Source organism: Strix aluco, chromosome 4 (assembly GCF_031877795.1).
Source record: "Strix aluco isolate bStrAlu1 chromosome 4, bStrAlu1.hap1, whole genome shotgun sequence".
Classification (NCBI taxonomy): Eukaryota; Metazoa; Chordata; class Aves; order Strigiformes; family Strigidae; genus Strix; species Strix aluco.
Window position 1 is genome coordinate 108,156,112 of NC_133934.1, and position 25,996 is coordinate 108,182,107.

The 25,996-nt window shown below is 45.5% G+C and overlaps 1 protein-coding gene and 1 long non-coding RNA gene across 9 annotated transcripts in view; one reads left to right on the top strand and one right to left on the bottom strand.

The window, feature by feature from the left end:
• The window catches only part of LOC141923517 (uncharacterized), a 76,199-nt gene extending 64,125 nt beyond the window's left edge, over positions 1–12,074 (bottom strand). Inside the window, exon 1 of the long non-coding RNA XR_012623320.1 lies at positions 11,950–12,074. This is a non-coding gene — a long non-coding RNA (uncharacterized LOC141923517). The remainder of the gene's footprint in view (positions 1–11,949) is intronic.
• NRXN3 (neurexin 3) overlaps positions 1–25,996 on the top strand; it is a 1,036,510-nt gene that overhangs the window by 647,126 nt on the left and 363,388 nt on the right. For 7 of the 8 annotated variants that reach the window (XM_074824850.1, XM_074824853.1, XM_074824851.1 and 4 more), the window contains exon 1: positions 11,613–12,668. The exons of the other annotated variant lie outside the window; for it this stretch is intronic. In XM_074824850.1, the coding sequence (XP_074680951.1) occupies positions 12,425–12,668 (244 nt within the window). In that variant the 5' untranslated portion in view covers positions 11,613–12,424. Of the gene's footprint in view, positions 1–11,612; positions 12,669–25,996 lie in introns of those variants that run through there. 8 annotated transcript variants of the gene reach the window in all.

Sequence of the window (25,996 nt, forward strand, 5' to 3'; positions counted from 1 at the left end):
AGATGAAAATTTGTTTTAATAAGTTCTTTAAAGCTCAGCAGTATTTCTGGGGATGGATCAAAGAGTTTTATAGAACCCACAAATAGCCAGACGGTTTGTGGACTCCCCTCAGATTCTACCTGTTCCCCAACAGAAGTTGGAAACATGCTGTCATACTAGTTTTGAAGTTCACTTTTGCATAATATTTTCCTGCTACCTAGAACTGCGTTAGATACTTTATTTCTCTTTCCCGAGCAATTTCTGTTCAGTGGTTGGCTCTGACACCGAAGGCATGTTTGTGGGTGGGGAAGAGAGGCAGTCTCCCCGCCTTTGTGTTCTAATCAGTCTAGGTCTTACTGCCAGCGCTAGATGAAATCTCCCATTTCCAGTGGAGAGTAATGCTTGATCTAAGTGGCACAGATTTACCTTTGAAGGTTTCCTTCTGGAGCTGCTATTTCTGTCATCCTTTAACTAAAACATGTTTTGTTACCATATATATGTATTACAGATCTAAGATGCTGAATTACCCATCTCTCATACCATAGTCTTTGGCTCTGGTACTCCTTTTACAAAAGGTTTCTTGCAGTACAGCCCATAGTGAGAAGCTGACATCCTCCAACTTCAACTGTCACACCACTTGAGGCCATACTGTACTAGTGTGGAAATACAGTGTTATTTTAGTCTGGTTTTCTAAGGAAATGACGCTTCTGCAATCACTCCCCTGGCCAGCAACCACCACATTTGACAGGAGCGTTGAAGCCCCAGAATTACTGAATTCCTACAGAACTTGCTCCTAGTCCCTGCTGAGGCATAAGGGCTGGTCCACCAGCTGGTGGGCTTGCAGCTCTGAACCTGGCACAGCACAGGCTGCCTCTTCCTCGGCCAAAGCAAGACATGAGGAGGAAAGGAAATGAAAGGTGTTACAGGAGGGTAAGGAAGTATGACAAAAATCTGAGCACATCAGAGGAGGGAATGTGAGAGAATGCGGGGGAAACAGGGTGATGTGGTGACATTATTATGGTGAATATGGGGGGGTGACAAAGGGGAAACATGAAGCCTCGTTTCCTACTCATTTATTTCTGTAGTTCTGCTGCTTGTAGAACAACGTGTTTTCAGGTAGCCAGGAATATCAGATGCCCTCTTTTTATCTGCCTCAGATTTCTGAGGATTACATCTAGTGTAGCGGCTGGTAGTGGGTAAGATGCATCTCAGTGCAAGAAAAGGTGTTATACAGAGCACCTGTATATCTGTTTATTCTGTTGATCACATACTGCTTTCTGTCTCTTTAGGGGATTTTTGATGGCTTGGGCTGTCACAGAATAGCTACCTTCTGGTTTCTGTGCAGGAGGAGATCAGAATGCAGAGATGAAGACAGCAGCAAAATGATTCAGAGTTAGTCATCCTGAAGACCACTCAGATTTCTTTCATCCTCACAGTACCCACCATACTTCTGCCAGTACCCTGGAGGAGTCAATGACAGACTGCATGTTGCCATCCTGAGTGCTCACTTCTGGTGACTGATAAAAAGGGGAGGGGGGTGAAATGTGGCATCTAGTTAAAACTATGCAGACTTAATTATAACTTAAGGAGTGACTTAAGGGATGAATTGGTCCAGGGTGCAGATGGCTTTTGTATGACCAACCAGAAGTTCAGAAGGAAGAAAAAAAAAAAGTGCGATTCTTCAAGTGAGCCCTCTATGGGTTACACTGGCATTTCCCTGTTTTCCTCTTTTCTGGTTTCTTCTGTAGTTGTCCCTGGCTGATAGTCTGAGGAAGAGATAAAGAGGCTTCAGAGTTGAGAGAGAGAAGCTGAAATACGTGTGTGTGCGTGTGTGCATGCTTATGTGTTCGTATGAATCTGACTACTTGAAACATAATCCCTGCATCCCTGTCATTAGTTTTTCCCTTGGCACTTAACAATGAGTAGCTGTAATTTTTTGTCTGTCCTGTCCAATAAATAGCATATCCGTATTGGGAGCAGTTTGTGCCTTATCTGTTGTATACAGCCTATCAGTGAGGGAGTGTGTTGCTCTTTCCCCTTCTTTGTTTCCACTTCCCGATTTTCATGGCTGCCTGGTGCTTAAAGCGCATGTACTCCTGATGTCTGCACTTCTCTGGTGTTAGTGTTTGCAGCTTCAGTGGGGTTTTATTGCTGCTGGGTGACTCCCCCTACAAAAATTCCCTCCCATTTTGCTTAGAGATGAGGGTGCTGGGTAAAGGGAAGTATTGAGTTTGAGGAAACAGGCTTTTTGCATCCACATGACCAGCACAAACACTCTTTGAATCACAGGCAGGATGGAGGATTTGACAAGACCAGGAAACTGCTGGTGTCTCCTGAGACCTGCAGCGCTGGAGAAGCTTGTACGAGTGGAGTGGAGTTTGAGACCCTGGGGAATGATAGGAGAGTGAGGTGCTTGACAAGGAGAGATGTGTTTTTAAAGCAGTTTATGTTCCTTACATTTATTCTCATTATTTTGCTTTTGTTGAGCTTCTCTGCTGGAGACCAAGTGTCCCAGTAAGTCCTCTGATCAGTTGCCACAAATGGACCTGGAGTGTATTTTGCTTCCATCTGTTTGATTTCTTTGTGTGGGTGTGTTGCATGCCTTGAAGCAAGGGCCTGTCCTCAGTAGTATTAAATGTATCAGCAGCAAACAGGTAGTTGATGCTGTACTACTACCCATCCCAGTGTAATGCTACAGTGACCGAAGCTGCATTTTCTAAAAGTTGCAAAACCTTTAAAAAATCTCAGTGAAAAGGGCCTAGGAAGCTGTGGAGCAGGACTTAGCCATATTTTCCATGTTATAGAATATAAAACTGCAAGAAGCTAGCAGGGTGCTAATGTGAGTTTTCCTTCTATGCAAGACGGACAAGCATCTTACAAGTAAACAGGAGTATCATCAACAAGATACATGAAATAATTGTTCTGTACATGGTCTGCATCCAGTCTGGGGCATTGCACTTCAAGAAAAATGAAGATATTTGGAAAAAGTCTCTAGGAAACCAGCAATAATAAGCACAGTGTAAAACCCATGGATCTCTAAGGATCAATAAAGCAAATGTCCTTGTCTAGGGAGGAGGGACATAGAAGAAGTCTTCAAATATGTAAATGATATATGTAAAGAGGAATGAAATAATTTTATGATAGGGCAAGAAATAACAGACCGCAATATTGCAACTGAAAGTGTGTGTGTGTATATATATGTTTGTTAGGGAATTACAGATTGCTAGAAAGGGATTGTTTAGAAGACTGATAAATCAGGCCAGTTTTAAACTTTAAAATGAAACTTTACTGAATTCATTAATTAGCAACACACTTTATGCGAATGGTTAATTCTCAATCATTATCATTAATCGTTACTTTATTTACAAAACTGTTAGTCTTTAACATTTATGCCCTAAATTAACTGTGACTATACTGTACCATAGAGCTGATTCTCTCTAGTTAGCACTGACAGCTACTGTCCTTGATGGTCTTAGCTGCAGAAGGAGAAGAGTTGAGAAGGATGAGAGAAGTTGGATGTGATGCTGGCTTGTCGTCTTCCATACCCTATTTCCCTTTTCATATCTGATGTTTTAATGCTACTTTCACTCTCCCAAAAGTGGGATCTTCAACTACTAACAGTGCTGCTTCTCTTGTTCTTTTTTCCCAGGCATGCTTCTCGTGTATTCAGCAGAATGCCCTGCCTGTTTGCATCGCATATGCTTACCTTGTCCTTTATTGCAACTTTCTGTTACTTGGATGCTTCATATGAGCAACTAACCATATCTTGTTTGCCTCTTTGGTGGTCATGTTGCTCACATACTTAGTGAAACGGTTATATGTACCATCACAGTGTTGCAATATATTATAGATTGTGTTAGTTACAATATTTTAGTACATTTATATCTGGGCACAAGGAAAGCTAATATTAATTATATCCTGATTAGTGCATTTGGAATTTATAGGTGTCACAAGCCACTACTTTGACTACAGTAGATTTGTGAAAAGAGGAAAAAAATTAATTCTGCTGGTAAAATTGAGCACCGGTATATATTGCTTCCAGAGGCATTGATTCTTCATCATTGCAAGTTAGACAACATCACCGAGAATATAGTTGGTAAAGTTTATCCTGTCTTGGTGCAGAGGGATGGACTAGACAGCCTGTTGACATTCCTGGCTGTCTCGTCTATTATGAGCCCAGTTACTTGAAGGGGAAAAAATTCATTTCTACTGTGATTGAGAGCAAATGGACTATATACTGTGCACCACCCTGTGCAGGTTGTGTAGCACAGGCAACGCATGTAAAAATGTCTGTTTTCCTTGGGTGAGGAGAAGGCTATCTTAATCGTCTTGTTTTTCTTTATGCCTTAGCTAGTAAGTTGGTTTGCCACAGACAGTGTAGCATGGGATCTTTCAGGGTTAAAAGCAGAAGAATTGTTCCCCACAGTGTCTTCTTTTGTCCTTCCAATTTTTTAGCTTTGGCTGCTCTGACCTTCTTTCTCTCCTCATCTTCTGCACACTGACAAGGTGTACATCTTAGGAAATTACACCTACCAGCAGCTCCCACACGAGCAGGCTTGGCCGCAGGAGACATTTCACTCTTTGGCTGGCTGGCGGTGAGACACTTGTGTCATTGAAAGATTTTTTTCCCCCTACGTCTCTCTTTGCTTTTCTTTTAATTCTTTTTTCCATGGTCGGGAGACTACAGCAAACACCAGTCACCTGGCAGTTATTGCCGCGAGATGAACAGGTGATTACAGGCAACAGCCAGGCAAGATGATAGGTGGAGGAGAGAAGAGAAGCAGAGGGGAGCCTGTGCACAGTGTCTATTAGAGAGCTCACTTTTCATTAGCACAGAAGCCAGTTTAAAGGAGCAGAAGCAACAGTTTTTCCAGCTTTTCCTTTCTGTGTCAGACAGAGTGCAAAAGCAAAATAAAAGACTCCTTTCTGCTCTCACGGGTAAAAATTAAAATAGTCCCTTATTTATTGCAGCAGATACTTTAACTCCTTCTATTCCCTGACTCTTTCTACTTCAGCCTTTCGGGTACTATTTAAGTTTTAGAACTCAGAGCTCATCAAAAATAATTTCCCAGCTCTTTTCTTCCACACTAAGAATTCATGACATAAGTGTTAGCTCTGCAGTGCTAGTGTGTAAGGTGCTGGACTAGCAGACCTCAGAGATCTAAATCTACATCTACAGAATAGATACAGCCAAGATGACAGAAGGTCACACGTCTTCCTCTGTGATCTGCTGGTGTGTCTAACCTCTTGCTGCTGTGAGAGTCACTAAAGGCAAGGGATTGCAGCAGTGTGTTATCCCAGGCAAGGGTCACACATAGCCTGGGAACAGGCTGTTTGCCTTCACCTTAGACTTGCCGGCACTGATTCCAGCCATAGGGACAGCAAGGTACGCATACATATTTGTTTCCATAAACATAGTATCTGCTTGCATCCATAGTATCAGTTGCTACGAGTTATGCTAGAGATGAATTTGGCTCAACATAAAATCAGGCTAATTGCTGAGTTGGTTAGAATGTTGTCTACCTGTAAGAGGGGGCTGTTATGAATGATGGAAATCAGTTCTCAGGATGTACTACAGGTCACTACCATTTTATTCTGGTATCCTTAGTGAAACATAGGTAGTAGAGGTACTGAAGTGTGAATGCTGTGACAGAAATGTCAGAAAATTAAACACCCTTTACCTCTTGGTGATTCAATAACTATCTAAGGTCGAGCAGTGGGCAATCCTGATTCCTTCAAACTTAGCCAGTCTTCTTGTTTCTGCAATCTTTCTGAGTCTGAACAAATCTTTGAAAAAAGTCACATTGCCTAAAATGATACAAGAAGTAGAAGCAGGTCCCGTTTCTCTGCCTGACAAGATTTGAGCAGCTGCCATTGAGCCTGGCTTCTACTGAGAGTAAAGGATAGATGCAGTTCCAGTCTTCCTGGAGGAAAGAGCTTTGCAGCCACACAGGATCAGTTTTCTCTTGTGAGATGAGAGTCTGCCTGTCAGCAGACTGCTGACAGGCAGACTAGAGCCGCTTAGCCCACTTTGATAAAGTACCCCAGGGGCTGGGATTAAAGTGTTTGTGAGACAAAAGGGGAGATGGTGGGTATTTGAATAACAGGAGCTCCTCATGATGGTCAAAGTAAACCAAACCTAGGCATCCTTCACTTAACACAAAGCACTTTCATAATTACTGATCTCGTAGAGGGCCCAAAGTGTGAGAAGGATCTTGTCCTAATTTCTGGCAGCTTTAGGAGAGAGGATGCTTGCTGGTGTCCCGTGCAGGTAGCCAGGGCTATCTCTGCGGCACATTCAGCGAAGATGGAAAGGAGACTTACAAGCTCCGGGCTGAAAGCTGTTGCACTAGTTGCTCCTGTGTGAAGCCACTATTGTCAGTATCTAAGCCTTTTCATTCTTTTCCGTTCACAGACTAGCAGACTCAAGCCAAAAAAGGTACTGTTTGCTCAAAAAGCTGGTCCAACATATGTTGGCTCATGCCTTTACAGCATGTCTGTAAACTTTCTGGGGAAGAGACTCTCTGCTTCTGTTAGTTTACATAGTGCTGAGTACACTGGATTGTTCTTTATACATTATATAGTAATCAGGGCCAATTCTAACATGTTACTGTCAGTTTGCATTAGCAAATTCTGACATTGCCTCTTTCCCAAGTATAATTGATTAATGCTTATCAAAACGTGATATACTGCTGTATTTGTGTGTGTGTGTGTCCGTGTGTGTCCCCCTGCACTTGTTCTTGCTTGTTTCCACTAACTGGACTGTAGGTGTGAAATTTCAGAAAATAAAAGTCTGAACTTTGCAAGGTTTCTGGCCCTTAAATTGGATGCTTGACAGAACTGAATTTGTGTCCCTCCTCTTCTGTCAAAGCTCTCAGTGGTCCCTGTTGCTTTTGGCTAACTTACTGCTAGCCCAGGCTAACTGGTTGTAATCAGCTTGCATTTCTCTTCTCACAAATGAACGTCAAGGGTCAGATCTCCCTTCACTGATGTCAATCCACTGGCTCTGTTGAATTTACTCATCCTGACATAAATGAGAACAAAACTAGGCTCCAAAGCTTCTGTATGAGTTGCTTGTGGCAAACGTGGTCCCTTGGAGCTGACTTGAATAGAGAATTACACCTGCCCTATGTCACTGGTAACATGTAAGGCATATGCCTCAACTTTTGTAGGTAACAGGACTTACTGGATGCTAAAGGAAAGCACGGAAGCCCTGAGAGTAGATTGCTCTTTTTTTCAAAGGTACAGAATAAACCAGAACTTCTTTCAAAGGTACAGAATAAAACAGAACAGCGATTGCTTATATGTAGAGGTTATATGCATAGCAGCAACTGTGTGCATGGTCTTCAGCCCTGTCCTGGAGCAACCCTTCCTTTTCCCTCTGGATGAGCAGATGCTGATAATTCTTTGGTGCTGCTGGGTCTTACCTGCCTATCAAGGCTGCCTGCAGAGAGGCGGTGATGACAAGGACAGTGGGGCACCAGGGACTAGTCTCAGAGCAGTTAGTTCTGCCAGCAGTACTTGAGGAACTTACCAGTTTTTTGGTCACTGCTGTCCTCAGCAGTATTTGAAGTAGCTTGCTAAAGACAAAGGTGTCTATATGCCAGTCCTAAGCTCTCTACAGCATGCAATTCCCTCTGGTTTATTTTATTTTATTTAAGACTCTATTTTAAGATCATAAGTGGAACCTGTTCTCGCCCTCCTTCTTGTTCTTGGAAAAGTACATTTAAAAAAAAAAAAAAAAAAAGAAAAAGGACTGTTTTGAACCTTGAGAGAAACAGTCCCATCTGGGAAAAACTTTTCGGTGACAGTCTGTTCTAGCTGACCTTATTCTCTTAACCTTATTATATAGCAATGCCCTGGCTAATGCTGTACCTTGTTAGCCTCTACTGGGTGGAGCCAGTGCTGTCATCTCTCTGGCAGTCACCCTGTTTTGCTAAAAGCTAATGGAGAATCCCCTTTGGACCCAGTTTTAGAGACCTGTGATTTTAGAGCAGAGCTGACTTTTTCAGTTCTGAGTGCAGCAAAGTAGTTAACAGCTAAGATTTAATAGGAAATATAGGGAGGGTTGTACTTGCTGACACAAATAAGGTAGAGTACAAACTTTTCCTGGGCTTGAAGCCAACCTCTCTTTCTGGGATTCTAAAACTCAGAAACAATTGCTTTATTATTTCTCATTTCTGCAGAATATGGTGGCCCTCTGCTCTTTTAGTGAAAGAAACAGCTATGTAAGAAATAAGGCTGTTTTTCTCATATCTGTAGGGAGCAACTTATGATGGGAACCATTATCCTTTAAGGCACCCATCTCAGTTCTGAAGACACAAGGGCATTCAGAAAGACTGTATGTTTATCCAGATGAACTAAACTAATAGGAAAATATCCGTGCCTATTCTGAAGTAAATCTGGTGGGAATAATGTTGTTGAAACTTCACTTCTGACTATAAACTTCCCCCTGCCACCCAGGAGGGGAAACTGCAATTGAAATCTGCCCTTTTCCTGCAATAGTGCTGCTAAATAAATGAGTCACCTATGAATTACAGGGCAGTAAATACATCCACCGACACCTAATAAAGCAAGGCAGAGTGAAGTTCCAGTACTTTACAGTGTCACCAGAACCCTATGATGTATTTATAGCCAGCTTCCCAGTTTTTCCTTTTTTTAAAATTTATTTTCATTTTTATGTTGTACTCCAACAGTTTGGCTTTCTTGGCCTTTCTCTTTTTTGCCTAAGGCAGTTTACTCAATGGTTTGCAGCGAAGGAAGGTTGGTAGGCAGAACTCTGGACAACTCTTCAGTACAGGGACAACACACAGCTCTTTGTTTCTCCTGTTCAGGGACTACCAGGCATTTTCTGTCTCTGGCCAGGGCAGTTTGAAGTGATGCTCATCTCCTTTGTATGTCCCTTGCACTTAAGCTGGTACCTCTGTATGTGGGGAAGGGTTGGTGGCAGATCGAATGAGGAAAGGATCAGTGATTCGTTTTGGAGTTTGGTAATCTGTTGTCCGTTGGGGATTCTGCCTCCTGCAGCAGCCCAAGAGGTGGCCAGCTTGAACAGGGGCTCCAGTACAGAGAAGAGACAAGGATGTGGTCTGTTGGACAGTTAAAGGGGAATTAAGAGCGCAAGGATGCTACCATAGTTCAGTCAACAAAGAAATCCCTCTTCTGTTTTTTCTTTCAGCAACAGGGCATATAGTTACAGGAAAGTGGCAAGGAGCATATCCATGCAGTTCCCCTGCTTTTCCCTCTACAACTGTGCTTCCTAAAATTAAATTGTGTTTCCCTTTTCCATACAAATGAATGACTTTTCCACCCCTGCCTTCTGGAGAAGCAGAATTGAGTCCTCAATGTTTAGATCTTGAGTCTCTTTTTAAGTGATTGATCCTGTAATGTGTGTTATGTTCTGACCTTTTTGTAATGCTGTAGCTAGAGAAAAAGAAAGTAAAATGATGAGAAGCAGATCTTTGTTGTATTGCTGATAACTAGCTGGGTCTGAAATGTATTCAGAACAGATTTTACAAATAAGTTATTCAGTGATGTGTATTTAATACACATCTTTCCCCCTTTCCCCTAAATCAAGCCCCCTACCGTTTAACTACACAATAAATATTTCAGACTACTTTGCCTGTGGACTGGGTGAAAGTCAGGACTTCTGTGGCGAGGGATTCAGGGTAGATGCCAGCAGCATACTCATGGGCCAGCAGCCTTTCGAGAGCGATTATGCCAGGTTATATTCCCGCCCTTCTCCCAAGCACAATTAAGAGCAAGGGGCAGCTTCCTCTCAAGACAGAATCCTTCTAGGTATCCCACCACATATATGGTATCAAGTCCAGTTTCCTCAACAAAACTTAGGGCCAGGGAACTGTTGTCTTGCACAGATAAAATGGCTCTGTGCCCTGTGCGTGGTACTGCAAATCTGCCAGCCGGCAGGCACCTGCAGCACAGGTTACTCACCCCTGTCTCCAGCTGTGTGCCCCATTGTGAGGAAGGCTGATATTCACGCTTTAAGGCTAAGAAATGGCCAGCAAATCAGTGAAACGTTTATACTAACAGCATGTACTGGTTAGGATGGAGAATCTCGGTGTCTGTTCTGTTCAATTCCCATGTCTATCCGTCACTCACTGGCTCAACGCCTCTGAGCTTCTGTTTCCTTATCTGCAGAATGGCAAAGTAATACCTAAAGCCGTTGAATGGCTCCATTAATAAAAGATTTTAAAGCACTCTGAGATTCTTAGGTGGCAGATGTTGGATAAATTTGAAAGTAATATTCTTGCTTTCCAGCTTTACCATCCACAATCATTGATTAAAGCCAGCAAAACACCTAAGTATTTCTGACTGCTCTAGCCCCCGATTTAGATCACTTAAGTTACTAGAAAATAAATTACAAGCATATCAGGCTGAGGTAGAAGTACTAGGTGTGCAACGCGGGCTGATCATTACAAGTTACTGATGTGTGTACCAAATCGAGATCAATGACCAAAAACATTGCATCTCTCTGTTAGGGAAATACTTATGAGTCAAGCAGGTTTCTGAGGCGCATGTGTGCACACCTACAAACATGGGTCTGGAGGGGAAAGCAAGAAAACTTAGTGACATAAACAATTTATTCTGGTTTGAACGAATAAATGAAGGAGAAGGAGGCAGTGCAGTGCAAAGCAAGTCCTGGAGCTGGCTGGCTCCTTTTCCAAAAGCTCCTTATTGACTCCCTGGGTGATCTTGTGTGAGTCACTTGGTGCCTGGCTTCCCCGGTGTGGCTGGGGATTTTTGCCATGCAAATTGATAGGCAACAAATTACTATATAATGCTACCGCGTTTATTTATTAATTTATGGGCCGCAAACGCTGGCTGCAGCCCTCACTCTCCGAGGATCAGGTGCAAATATACCTGTTTGGGCTCAGCTATTGGGGCAGGAGCAATCTATAAAAGCGGTGCGGAGCCTTGAGCGCAGTCGTTCCTGGTTCTCCCTTTGCCCCTGGGCGGCGGCGGCCGCAGGACGCGCACTGGGACGGGCGGGCGTTAGTTCGGCGCGCCCCGGGGCACGGCAGAGGGGCCGCGTACCGGCTGCGCCCCCGTCCCGCCGGGCGCCTGCCCCCGCGGCTCCTCCGGCTCCGCGCCGGGGGCGGGCCGCCCCTGCCCGGCAGAGCGGGACCGCGGCGTGGGAGGAGGTGCCGGCGGGAAGCGGGCACGTCCCGTCGCGCTTCCCCGGGGGCGGACACCGGGCACGGGCTCCCCGGGGACGGGGCGCGCCCCTCCGCTGGGGCAGCGCTGGGAACTCCTTTGCGACCAGTTCTGGGGGTGCGGGGTGTTTCCCGCTGCTGCCAGCGGCGCCGGCACCCGCAGCCCGCCCCCTCCTCGCCCCGGGGGCCGGGGCCGGGACCCTGCTCGGCGGAGCCGGGGCGGCGGGCGCGTGTGTAAGGCACCGGCGCATGAATGGCGGGGGCGGTGCCGCCCTCCGGCCCCGCCCCCCCGGCGCCAGCCAGTCCCTCTGCGGAGAGCTGCCGCCGCCCTCATTGGCTCGCCGGGGCCGGGTCATTTGCATACGGCTCGCCCATTCGTGGAGCCGCTTCCCCGGCCGCCCCGGCTGCGCTTCACCTGCGCCGCCGAGTTGCCCGCACTTGGCGCGCCGGCCGCCAGCATCCCGCCCCCGGCTCCGCTCCGCGCCGCTCCGCGCCCCGCCCCGCCGGACCCGCGCCGCCCGGCCCTCCGGCCTCTCCTCCGCGCTTGCCCGCCTGCCCGCCCGCCTGCCTGCCTGGGAAGACCAGTCGTTGCCCTCCCCGGCTGCGCAGGGTTAATCGGCTTGAGTCCTCGGTCGCCTGGATCCGGTGGAAGGAGGATAACAATCCCGCTCTGTGTGTGTGTGTGTGCGCGTGTGCGTGTGCCTAGCAGTTCTGCATTGCAACACTTGCTAGTGGAGAAGCAACAGAACCCCCCTGGATTTGGGATAAAACAAAAAAAAAAAAATCAAAAATTTACCTGGGGTCTCTGGCTTATTTCTTCTTTTTCGTTTTCAGTAGTCCCTCTCAGCAAGGTGAGAGACAGGGATCGCAGGCAGGGAAAAGTCCTTCAAGGACCCCGTGATCCTGGAGGAACCTGACAAGTGCAAGCTCCAGGACCCTCGCGCTGACATGTGCGGCTTTCCTGCGCTCTCCTGGAGGCTCGGTGCGGCCGCGGGGCTCCTGGCACAGTAGATCCAGCCCTGGGAAACGGCGCGTCTTGTTCTTCTGTGTGTGGTTACTCACCTTCCCCCTTCCCTCCCCTTCCCTCCTAGCACTCGCTCTCTCGCACAGACACATCCTGTCTCTTTGCCTCTCGAACACACACGCACACCCCAGAGCCTCGGAAGCGACTCTCCTTTCTGCTAGCATGGGTCCCCTGGCATCATGAACCTTATCCTCTCTCCCTGGCTGGAATTCAGACTGCCCGTCTGTAGGTGTCCTGTGCCTTGACCATGCACCTGAGAATAGACCCCAGCATTTGCCCGGGACGCCGCCCCGCCTGGACCCTGTGGATGTGCTCCCTCTTTTGGGGATGTATCGTCAGCTCTGTGTGGAGTTCCTCTAACGTGGCTTCTTCTGCCTCCTCTTCCTCGTCTGTATCTCAGGCTCAGTATGAGCATCACTTCCACGGCAGCAAGCACCACTCTGTGCCTATCTCTATCTACCGCTCCCCTGTCTCCCTCCGAGGAGGACACGGTGGGTTCCCACTCTTGTTTCTTTCTAACCTTTTTGCAGAGCAGCTGGAGCAGCGGAGGGGGAAGAGGGACAGTGGCTGTGACTGCGGGGGAGGGGGGTCCTCCCAGCCCCTCATATTTCTGCCCTTAGCTCCCCTCCCCATTAAGTCTCCTCTCCTCCCCTGCCCCCTCCCCGAGCAGAGCCCAGGGCTGAGGACGGGCCGCTTCCAGAGCCAACTTCCCCGGCCGGCGTGGTCCCGCAGGACGGGGCGTGGGGGCTGGCGGGGCCGGGGCGGGCTGGAGCCGCTCCGGGCCCGGCGGCAGCGCCGAGCACCTCGGGGCAGGCGGAGCGGCACCCGCTCCCATCCCGCTGGGGCCGGGGGTCTTGCGAGAGGGAGGGGAGGGGGTTGCTAACTCCCTGGTCCCCGGCCCTAGCGGAGTCGGAGCGGCTGGCACGGTCCTTGCAGCAGCGCACCTTCCTGGCCGGCCCCCCCAGTCTGCCCGGGCGCCCCGCTGTGGGAGGGCCGGCCGGGGGGGGGCTCGGGGGAGACGCCCGCCGCGGCTTCGCCCCTGCCCTGCCTGCCGGCCCGCAGTCTGCCTTGGTGAAATCGGTCGGGTGGCTCGGGGCGTGCAAAGGCATCGGCGAGGTCTTCTTAACCCGGCTCCCTGCTTGGTGCCTGACAGCGGCTTCCCGGGAAACCCTGGGGCAGGAAATAATAGGGAGTGGGTTTGGACTCGGGCAGCAAGGGAGATGGGTGAGAGGGGCTCTGAGGGACGCCAAGGGAGGGCGGGAGGACCCGCCAGCATCCTGTCCCTGAAATGCTGAGCAATGCCCAGCGGCTGGACCAGCACTGCTTCTTGCCCAGCTCTCCTGAGTCTGCCCAGCCTGAGAGGAGTTGGCCTAGGCCTGGGGCTGACGTGGGTGCTCCCCCCCCATCTCCACCTTCCCCTCTCCTCTGTCTTGTGTCCCTTGGCTTTTGTCTTAAGCCACATCAGCCAGGAGAGGCAGGCAGGCCAGAGCCTGGCCCTTTCCCTGCAGGGCTGCAGGTCAGGGTCAGGTCTGGCCAAGGTGTGAATCCCACAGCAGCTCTGCTCTGCCACCTTTTAGGCAAAGGGAGTGATATACTGGAAGGGTGCCTAAAGTCTCTTCCTTTGTACCCAGCTCTGTCCTTCTCCCTCCCAGGCTGCTTTTCCTTTAGCACCCTTTAGCTATTCCTGTTGGAAAGACTTTGGAGCAGGAACTCCCTCATATCCCTCACTTTAGCACAACAGGGACTCTCTCACCTGGTCCTTGAGTATTGCTGCAAATAACAGGGCTTCTGCTGCTAATGATTAATAACCCATAACTGAATTTCACATGGGTGGTGCTTAACAGATGGTCTTGATGTCTGGCATGGCACTGGTTCCCTTCCTGTGGGGGGCCTGAATGTCTTTCTCTTGCTTTTTGGGGTGGAGGTGAACTTTGGTGTGGAAGTGGGAGACTGATAGGCTGCCAGGATACTGCCACTTGTGTCTGCAGAACTGGCTGCACACCTCCAGCTTGACACGTTTTGCCTAGCGCCATTTCGGTCCTGAGTCCTCGACTCTGCAGCACGGTGCTGTTCTGCAGCACCCTGGGCTCCCCCCTCCCACACTGTTAGAGCACTGGCAACCTGCCCTGCAGTGCTCCCAGCCACCCTCTTCCCATGCCCTCCAGCAGCTCTGCCAAAGCACCTCTTGCTAGCGCAGCCCTGCTCTGCTGGTGCTTAGTTGTGACCCGCAGCATCTGCCTCCTGGCTTTGTTCCTGAGCCTGTTCCCTCTTCAATGCGCCTCGGCTCAGACCTGTGATACTGAGCTCCTTCTACAGCTCTGCCAGTGTACCTATAGCCTTAATTGGAGGTTCATTCATCGCTGTGCCATTTGAACTCTTCAAACTGCTCTGCTGGTCATCCAAGCGCTTATCTGTGACACTCCAGGTTTCAATATCCCTGTAAACCTGCCACAGCCCTGCCAGCACATCCTCCTAGTGCCTACTGCAGCCATGTCATGCGGCATTTCAACCAACTGTCCCAGGGCTCTCCCCTCCCTTCCTCTCTCCTTCCAAGTAGTCCTCTCCCTCATTTCTGACACCAGTTCTTCTTCTGGTCCTGCACAGACTGTGGCTGAGTGCTTCTATGATGGAAGGGGATAGCAAAGTCTGGCTCACAGGTCGCTTCTGAGGAAAGGAGAGAAGAATATCGCAAAATGTGAAAGTGTTTAGCCTTGATGTAAAAGGCAGGCAGTAGTCTGCGGGAGAGTCCACAGTCTGTTTCATGGTCAAGAAATGATAGTTCTTTTCTCCTTGATGACTTTTCCATCTGCCCTGAAAGCCCAGCAAAGCTTCATTTAAGAGCCCTGAGCAAAACCTGTTATCAACTTCAGTGCAAGACCCGCGTTCTTTCTGTGTCCTCATTGCAGTAAGGAAGCAAGGGAAATGGAGAGCTCAGGGAGCTCAGGCTGGTACATAAGCCAGCCTGAGATTTTTTTTTCCTTTCCTAATCATACCATGTAGCAAAGCTGGCATGGAAACCCCCTTTGGCCATGAGTAAGGAGGGGGGGGAGAGAGAGAGGAAAAAGAGACCACAAAGACAGCTGGTCTTATAAACACACACGTGGTTTATTTTTATGTTTTTTTTCACTGTTGCATGACAGAGGCCCTTGGAATTTGGATCAGCGACAGTGTTGAGAAGTCAGATCCCAGGGAGGCTCTGTGTTTCCTGGGATTTTTTAATTTTTTTTTTTTTTTTTTTGCTAGTGGGAAATAAAACATTAATTCTGACTTCTGCCCTACTTGGTGGATATATTCATACTGGTTTTGGAAGGAATCAGGTCAGGGTCCTGGCCACCCTGCTGTGTTGCCTCCCAGTCCCGCAGTGCTGACCACCAGGACTCAGTCTTATATTTAACCATATTTTCCCTTTTTCTTCTACATTCCAGTGAATTTCAATCTGTTTGAAGAAGCAGATTAGTATCCAGCACAGAGGAAAAGTAAATGTCTTGCAAGCAGTGAACACTTGTTTGGAGTCTGTCTTTAGTGCTCCTTTAAAATCAGTGGAAAACCTTCTTGTAGCTTAAGTTGAACAGAACCGGGCCCAGATCTGGCGGTCGTTACTGTGTGGGTGTTACAAGAGTTAATTCTGAAATCATTGAGCTGGTGCTTTCTGGTAGTTGAGCTGCAACCTGCAAATGTAAAACTTGGCACAGCTTATCCTCTCAAGGAGAAAGTCTTTGTAACAGGTTTACCTCCCTGTCAGCAGGGAAGTGAGCCTGGCCAGGCAGGAGAATTCAGCAAGTCAGAAGAAATCTTTTTTTCCATGTGAGGGCCTTCCTAGACTGGCAGAATCTTTCTCCCATAACAATAGGAAGGGAAGGCCCCGATTCCTCTTTGCTTCATTAAGGGCTTGTGGGACAAAGGGAGGAAAAAAATCTAACCGTGGAACAAAGTTGGAGCTGTGTCCGTTGAAAGTCCACATGTGCTGAATCCTCCTGCCTCCCCTTAGCTATTTAGCACCCTGCTGGGTCAGCTGCTTTACCAGAGCCTGCAGCGGTGGCTTCACAGCCCCTTTTCCCATGTTCTCATCACCTCAGCTGATGAATAATGCATGACCCTAGTTGACAGATAAAATGAAGAGATTTGTGCGTGTTTTGTCTTAGCGATGAATTAATTAATTTGGTTTCTCCTTTTCTCCTCCAGCTTTTTTTTTCCTCTGGCCCTCCTTAATAGATGGGGAGCAGGGGTGAGCACAGGCAATGTGTGATGCCTTGTGCAGATTGCCCCAGCCTTCAGAGTACTGCTGTGCAGGGGCAGCTATGGGAGCAACGGTGGGTGTGGGGGCATTTCTCTTTCGATTTTCACTTTGTGGGGACTAGGCTTGCTTAGTTGCACAAGTCACAGCAAAAAGTGAAGGTTTGTCATGAGGACTGGCAGCGAGCAGTCACCAGATCTTGTAGGTGTAACTCTCAGGCCTTAGTCAATTCTTAGAAGTTCTGTCATTTATATGAAGCATTTCCATGTCTTATGTCTTTTTTAAGATTAGCAAATGAGAACGAATGCTTGGATAAATCAAGAGAGTGTTTCCATAAAATAGATAGGTATTCTGCAAACCAGTGTCAAAGCTTGCCACACACAGCTATAACAGTGTATCCTTGTTATAATACATACGTCCTACTCCATAGTGCTCCTCCAGTGTGACCTATTCCTCATCTCAAGTGTCTTTGTTACTACAATCCTGACTTTTCTATATAGAAAGCTAATTCCCAGTCCTTGGCACTGCCTGTTCCCCAGTACCAAATGGGACCTTCCCTGTTCCTCCATCATCAGATTACTTTGAGCAAAGGTTGGTATCTTTAACAAAAGGGAAAAAAATCATTCTATACAGAGCAGTCAGTGATCCAGTAAAATTAACTTCATTCAGAGCTGAAATTAGGGTTGCAGTTAAGTTCTGCAAAGGTGAAAAGCTAGAAGTCTGTCTACTTTTCTGTGGCTTGCCTCTACTCTCCTATCAACAGTTAAGACTGATTTTTTTTTGCTAAGACTAGTGATTCTGTATGTTTATATTCCCTTCCTCAGAGACATTAACAATGACTAATATTTTCAAAGAAAGGTGAAGTCTGCTTAAATTGTCTCAAGCTGGCTATCCAGAAATCTAACCATCCAAATTCACTGGTCCCTTGTAGTCTTGTTTAAGTGATCGCAGCTGAGCTTTGCCCCCCCCCCCCCCCCCCCACCGTGCTGAGTCTCTGTAGCTCTTCTGAGAAGCACAGTGTCAGGTAGTTGAACACAGGAAAATTCTGGTATATGCAAAGGTTGTTTCCTCAAAATGAGGTTACTATTTGACTTATTCTTTGCATACTTTTATATGAAACAGTTTCTGATCTGTTGCTTTGACTTCTCATTCTGTGCACAGTATTAACTGTTCCCAACTTGGAATAATTTGTGTTGATCTGCAAAATTGAAGCTTAAGTCGGTTCACCTGGTACTTGGGAGATCCCAGTGATCTTGTGAGATCTGGAACATGAGAAACCAAATGTTATTGTTGAACCCTGCCATTCTGTTTTAATATATGTCTCTGTGCTCTTTGAAACATTGCTCAGACCCGTGCTGCTGAAGGTACAGTCTCTTAAGACACGTGTTTAAAAAAAAGAGTCTTCTGATAGCTACTTTGTGCTTGCTCAGTATCTTACAGCAGATTTTGCAAAAGTGGGAATGCTAGTCCTGAGTCAGAACTAGATCAGGGCTTTCTTCCTCCTTATATTTTCTTTGCAATTTAGACTGGAGAGAGGTTTCTACTCTTTATCATTGCTGCTTTTGGGTAATATAGCCCTGACTTGTCAGGCAACTGCCACATTCTACTGCAGAGGTGACTGCATTTCAAAGACAGATGAAGGATCCTGCTCTATGCTTTGTATAGACACTGAAGTTGTAAAGAATACTGGGTTACATGACACAAGTTACGCAGTCAGAATGCTGCAGAATGAGAATGGGTTTTTTTAAATAATATTTCTACATTTAAAAAATGGAAGAATTTTTTTCTTAAAGATGCTGGCCAGTTTTCCTTGTTTTTTTGTTTTTTTTTTTTTCCTTTCTCTTCTTTTGCCATGGTATGGAAAGACATGCTTGAACAATGTTACGATAGTCACTGGGTTATTACATACTGTGCTGTTGGAAGCTCCTGATTCCTTACATAAGTCTTACTGGAAGCAGGGAAAGGTACCTAGGTCCTCTAAGGTGGGAATACTGACAAGGACAGGATTGTCTCCGGCTGGCGGTGGGGAAGTTCCATGGTTTGCCATACAGAGGGTAACCAAATAAAGAGCTGGAGCTTCTAAGTGCAAGGAACAGAAGTTTTGTCTGGGAAGTACTCAGGATTACTATTCTTCTATTTTCTCTATTTTCGTGTGCTGTGCCTTAAGAAGACTGGCTCTCTGTGTAGTTGCTCTGAATGACAGTCCTGTGCTGGTTGGCAGATGTTTTTTGGTTTTGCATTTCTGTTGTTCTGTGCGCTTTTATGACTAGGAAAGGTCATGTGCACTAGAGAGAAAAAGGTGGTTTTCATGTCTTCTGTGTAACCTCTGCACACCAGATGACACGCTGTTGACCAACGGTTCCGATTTGTTGTATGACCTTGGTGAAACATTACCTTTCTTTCTGACTTGTTTTCTTCATCTGTGAAATTAAGAGAAAACCGTTTATCTCCTAGGTGAGGTAAGCAGTCCTGGTGCACCTGTGTGCTTTGAGATCCCTGACAGGGAGCCACAGAAGGGTATGAAATCCCAATAGTCCTCTTGGGCTTTAGATGTCAGAACAACTTAAAAAAGCAGCCTGCTTCGATCTCTTCTTGAAGGACAAGCAAGAAGCCTTCAAATTCTGGCCATAGATCCCAGTAGTATTTTCCCTCATGGCTTTAAAGCTTGGGCAGGCTCTGGTGCCAAATGCCAGCACTGGTGTTTCCAAAGGAGCAGGAGAGCATTTTGGCTGGAGTGCTGGCTGGGCCGAATTCCAGGCAGCTGCAGGAGCCAGGGGCCTGCAATTCAGCATGGCTCCCCTGCCACTCTCACAGATTACTTCACAGAGGGGTGTGTGTGTGTGTGTGTGTGTGTGTTCTTTTTGCACATTAAAATATAACTACTTATACCCCTGAGTGACTTTCCTCCAAACTATGAATTTAAAGTACTTCCGACACTGTCTTTTAGAATTTGAATATAATTATATGCTTTGGGTGTAAATTGTGGTTTTTGCTACATAAGAAACTAATGGAAATGATCTGCCTGTTCCTGTAGTTTACAGATTATATGCTTTAGATCTGGGGATGTATATTTAGTCTGCTTTTCTGTATGGTGTATTAAAATGAAAATGAAGTTGGTGTGAGCTATAGTGGTTGCTAAGCATGAATAGCAGGCTGATAAAGGACATTACTAAATTGATACAGTGCTAAGGTTTACTTTATCATCTCTTAGTTTTGCACCTTTCATCTCTTTGCATTCTTGATGATGGAGAACAGGAGAGTGGAAAGTATTTCACAGTCTGTAGAGGGCCTTGTGTTTGCAGAAGCTCAAGGGACAGGGTGAATGAATCAGAAAGACGTAAGATGTTGCTAAAAAAAGACCCTTCACTTATTCTGTGAATGCCACGTGGTAAAGAATCAGGGAAGACTTTGTTTTCTAGAGGGCTCAGGAAAAAAGTACCATCAGGCTGACTCACCTGTTCAGTCAACAGGACAGGCTCCATTTATATCTAGAGAATAAATCTGTCTCCATGCTATCCTTGGAACATAGTTTTGAATTTAGAACAAATTCACCATATCTACATTAAGCAGATCAAAGTATTGGAAGGGGAGAGGAGGTGAAGTTTGATTTTTTTTTTCCAACAGTTTGATCTTTAATATCATGTTGGATGACATCAGCTGATTGTCTGGATGGGTTTTAGTGAACCTTTGCTTCCTTCTCATCTGCTGCACTGCCCAGCGAGGGTTTTCATGACTCCCTGTCACAGCTGGATCCTCCAGTTACAGCAGCCTGATGCTCCTGCTCCAGCTGGTTTGCTTAATGACCCCAGCCAGTGGAGATGCTACAGGGATGATGTCTGGAAATGTTTCTATCTAGCTGTTTTTGCAGGTTTGCTGTTTCAGCTAACAGATGTTTCAGTGCACAAATGTCCTCCACTGCTGGTGAAAGGCTTCAAACCATAGCATGAGGGCAAAGGTGCAGAGTATGGAAATTTCCCAAATAGTGCTGGGAAGGCAGTTATGGGGTGGTTAAGAGAGAGAACACATGGTAGCAACTGTGTGTCAAGCACACTGGTCATTAACATACATAACAATGGCTTTAGAGAGTGTTTTGTTAAAAATGTAAACTTTCAGCACTGCTCATTTTGTCAAGTAGGAAAACTGGCTTCTTAAGCACGTACATGTGCTAGCAAATGTTACAAGATGGTTTGAGATCTGCCTGCATTCTGCGGGGCAAGTGAGCATGTTTGACTAAAACAAGAATTGACCTGAAATTATTGAAGAAATGCAAGTGTTTTCAAAGAAAACAATAATAAAAAAGAAGGCCTGATTCATTCGGATTCAGTTATTACGCTGCCTGGACTATACATAGAAAATGGGTTCTGCCAAGGTCTCCACGTGGCTGTCTACTCTGGAAAGATTCTCACTGTCTGGTTGAACGCTCAGGAATCTCTGTGTTTATTGCATTAAAACTTCTGAGTTTCTTGTACTTCATCTTTTGTAACTTCCCTGAGTTTTGGTGATCGTCTGAGACAGTTTCACTCCAAAGACTATTAGAACTTGTAGTTATATAGACACATTTTCTGCCCTACAAGCATTGTGGGTCTTTTAGTATCTGCTGAGGTGAAAGTGGAAACAGTAGGTAAAAAACGAGATTTTCCTCTTTCCTTTGTTCTTTGTGATTTACTTGTCCAATGGTAGCCCATCTTAGCTTTTCTCACATTCTGATTATGCTACTGATCATTATGATGTCCCGGGCTTTCACAGAAGAGTTTGTCGTTCACTGATGTTCACTGAGTGCAGTGTTTAGGAATGGCCTGGACAGGACCTAGAGATATCTTAAGTTTATGTGGCCAACATCTAGTCATCCGCTTCCATAACCTCTCTGCAGGACTGCAGGAGAACCCACTGGTCCCCAATATCATCTTTTCTTTGCAGTTAAGTAATGAACGCCGAAGCTATTCCAAGTTTCCTTGATCTTGCTCCCCTGTCTGCAGTCCAGCATATTTCTGTCAGTGTAGGTTTGCAAGATACTGATGGCTTTGAATGCCTTTTCACTTTTTATTATCTCACCACGGAGTCTGCTCTCCTTCCTGTGCCCTCATGCATTTAGAGGCAGTTCATTAGAGGCAAGGAAAAGGCAAAGAAATTAATTTTCCTTGAGAAAAGTATTCAGCACCTTATACAGGCTTGAGGAAGAGAAACAGAGGAGAGAATTGCTACGATCTTCTTTTCAGTGTTTTTTTTTTTTTTTTTTCCTTGGAGAATCTAGAGAAAAAATGTCTGTGCCTTGCAAGCATCCCTTTACCTGGTGACTTGCTTTTCTGACATTAGGCACTACAAGTACACCAGGCTTGCAGTAGCCTGGAACAGAGTAAGGTGATGGGGGTGCCTGTCCTCCAGAGTTGATGTGTATTGGCTTAGGAAAAAAAGAATATGTCTTGTAACTGAAGATCAGGTGGCAAATTCTGCTCAGATGAATGCCAGTAGTGTATATCTAAGCTTTTTTTGTTTCAGGTAATTGTTACTCCAGACAGGCTGGTTTCTACTTAACGAGCTGTAGACTCAGGCTACTTTTCCTGGCCCAGTCATTAGGAAAATATACACTGGCAAAATGAGCAGCTTCCCCTACTGGACTAGTTAATACCTGATCACTGACTTACAGAAATGGTGAAAACGTCGAGCCTTTTGTGCATTCCTTGGTGAGAATTTCTGCCATTGATGTCAGTGTAGCCATATCCCCCATGGCAAAGGGCAGTGCTGAGGAGGTTTTTCCTCAGCAGCAGCACAGAACAGAACTGAGGTCAAGAACCCCCAAACTTTTTCCCTAGCTCTGCCACTGGCTTACCTTGACATACTGGCTGGTGAATTTTAAGGGCACATCATTGCCAGGTGTTTCAGTTTCTCTATGCTGTAGTGCAGAAATGTGATGACTATTTAAAATCTCTTTAGATCCTGACATAACCCATCTGAAAGGAAAAGCACTATATTGCGATTGTTCTTTCCCAACATACTGGAAAGATATTTCCAAACTTCAGCCAGAATATTTGGTCCTTTGAATTTAGGGACCATCACAGCGCTATGGATCCTGATACTGTCTTTGGATAAATCCTTGTAATGCCCTGTGAAGGATTGGTACCTTTTTATGCAGCCAGTTCTGCAAAGAGATATTGATCTTCATCCCGAGAATACAGTGGCAGAAAAACAGGGAATGCCTGGGCTGCGTGGTTAAATGCAGTGTTTTGTTTCAGTCATTTCTTTCTGAGAGTGAGTGATTCTCTGCTGCTGGTGATGGTTTCATTTGCTGCTTCAAGGAGCATTACGGGCATGCGTGTCTCTTCGCTGATTCCAGAAATCTGGGGGGATTTTTACACCAGTGACCCAAAGAGCTGACCACATCACCCCAGCCTCTACTTTCAGTGTCTGTGTTCACTGTTCTCTGCTTCTGTCACAAGTTAGATCTTGTCTGCAACTGTTCAGTCAATTCATTTTACCAAAAATTGTGAACAAAATTATCGAGGTGATTTCAGCTAGTGAGGGAAAGAAGAGGGGAGGGAGAAAAGAGGAGGAAGATGGAAATTAAGCTGAAGTGTAAATCAGTCAAGGGTACAATTCCCATTCTTTCTCTTTGATCAGAAGCAAAGGAGGCAAGGATTATCAGAGGAACCATTAAAAATCCAAGCAGTTCTCAACAAAAGATATAGACAATTTGAAGCTGGAGGAAAAAATACACTAAAGAAACAGGAAAGGAAGGAGCAGTATCAGAGCTCAGCAGCAGGGCTGCCCTGTTAGCTTCTCTTGATCTGAGCTGAGGAGGTTCGGGGTGCTCTGAAGAAGGCTGTAGAGTCTACAAGTTGCCCACCAGAGCACCATGCTGCAATTTACAGTGGTCTTTTAGTCACATACTTTTTTGACCTTGGACTGAGACTTCAGAGTATTCCATATGTTTTTACAAATGCAGTTACTGTGATTGAAACACTCATTTATCTTTTCTTTTTTTTGTTTTGTTTTTTTTTTTGTTTTGGTTTGGTTTTTTTTTACCATTGCTTGTGTTCTTGGAAGTCTTACTGCCAATATCTAGAACAAGACATTAATACATTTAGGTTATTACCTACCAGCCTAAATAGTCAAGGCACTTTTTAAGAAATTATTTTCTGTGGAGGGAGAAAGGGTAGATTCTGCTGTTACTCAGCATGGGAAGAGCTATGCAGTGCTTTATTTTTATTACTAAGAAGGTCATTGGTGCAGGCCCAGGTAAAGGCTGGGCTGTACTGCAGTCTGCACTGATGCCTTGGGGTGTGTGCTTGCCCTGTCTGTGCTCCGCTGTTACATGACAAGAGACAAAGAGGAGCAGTTTGTTCAAATGCAGTGTCTGAATAGCAGGCATTTTTGTCGGGGCACCCCGGCATGTGTACATAGGGATATGTGTAGTATTTCTTCTCAGGGAAGCTTGCTTCTCTTCAGAAGCTGTATCTGGTTTTTTCATTTCTGCTGAGGTTTAGGATTGTGCTTAATTCATATCCATAGGGAAGCCGAGTTCAAATTCAAGAAAGGGCTAGGGGCTGTGTGTGGAGACTACTTCCCTCTGAATACTGAATAAAGACAAAGCAGTCTTATCTGCAGGAGCTCATTGTTTCTTCTTTTATCCCATTTCACAGCCTGAGCGACCATCCTACAGCAACCCTTCCTCCTCCAGCAACCCTTTCTGGACGCTTTCTGGGTTCCTGGGTTCAAGGGCACCTTATAGAGAGGTTGATTCAGTCCCTGGCCTTCATATTGCTGAACTCAACTGTGTTTACAGATGTCCCAGTTAGTCAAGAAGTTTAAAATACGACAACAGAGTCCCTGATGTGATATGACAATGCAGTGTCATCAGTTTATGGTACAGTGCTAATGGTTTCTAATTATTTATAAACTAAATTATTTATAAATAAAATAATTATAAAATGAAATAATTATTATTATTTATATGATTCTGAAACAAAAACCCCCAAAATGCAGTGGATGGCTCTGGTAAAAGACGAGATTTCTGTTCTCTGCTGTTTACATCATCCTTGCTCTGCATGTCTCGAATCAGAAAAACAGTACAGTCATTCCAAAAGAATTTGTGACAAGGTTTTAGGATCCTGCCATTCACAGACAAGAGTGTTATTAGAAAATCATTTGGAGTCTTCTAGTCTACAGTCTTGTAGGCTAGTCTTACAGTAGCAAAGATTCAGGAACTAAAAAAGATTTTTGGTTCAGATTACAGTTGAGTCATGGATTCTGTTGGTAATCTCTGAGGACAAGGCTTGGAAAACATATGAGTGAATATAGAAATTCACTGGTAAAGAAATCCTGCATTAAAGTTGAGGTAAGCAAGGGACGAAACTCCCAGAATGCTGAGCTGCAGTTAAACTCACAGTACAGTCAATGATATGTCAGCACCAATTTTGGTTAGATGTTGATACACAATTAGAAGAGAGATACCCAACCTGAAGGAAGAAATTAATCACAGAAGATGATAAGAATTTCCATACACATTGGTCCATCTGGTCTGGTGTTCTGTCTCTGGCTGTGGCCAGTGCCAGATGCTACAGATGGACGCAAATAACCTCTTTGATATGTTTAATTGTATATCCCAAGGGAGGGTTGTGGTTTTTTTCCTTGACCTCACAAATGGTGATCACCTTATGCTGTAAAGAACTGAAAAGAAGACTCGTTGCAGTTTTATCCTAATTATAATAATTTCACATGCCATTTTTTATTAATAAAGTCTGGTTTTTATGCTAACTTTTTGCTTAGCTATTTTTACATTGCTATCTCAAAGCATTTTATGTAGCTTCTTAGAGCATCACAGCACTGATAGAGGGCAAGCAACCAGTTTTTGTATTTCTTGTTCTGAGATGAGAAAATGGGACATTGAGAGGGAAAGCAGTTTGCTGAGTTGCCAAATTTAAACAGCCCAAGTTCTGCTGAAGTCCCCAGATTTACTGCTTTCTGTCACTTCACTCCAGGCCATCAGGGTGCCTAATTAATAGGCTTCAGAGGTTAATAGAGTTTAGGATATCTGAATGCAGCTGTGCATAAAGTCAAACCTGACAGTACAACCTGGCACTGGTGACGTCTGGTCCACTGCACCTTTCACATTGCTTTTACTTGGTGGCATGGCTATGTTTCTGTCTAAGATTTCCTCACAGAAATACGTGCACAGGGTAAGGAGGCACATGCATAGTTAGTCTGACACTACCAACAAGCATTGACCATCATGGTTAATCCATTCATGTACCTCAAGTCTAATGTGTCTCAAATACTTATGATTTACTATTTGTGGGCAGATTGTTGGTACAGTGCATGTACATCAGGTCTTCCTGGAATATTTGTCTCACTGCACATGCATTATAGCATTGACCTGTGCATAAGCACTGGAAAACTGGATGTCCAGAAGTGCCAGACACATGCATGCAACCCTCCACATTCCTCAGATGAAATTTCCAGGTAGAAGAATAAGATATGTTTGGGAAATATGTGTATATGGCAGCCATACCTCTTTCTCTTCCTAATAGTAACTGCATAAGGGACTTCTGAGGACTGGAAATACAATGCATGTGTGAGAGAGAGACTATG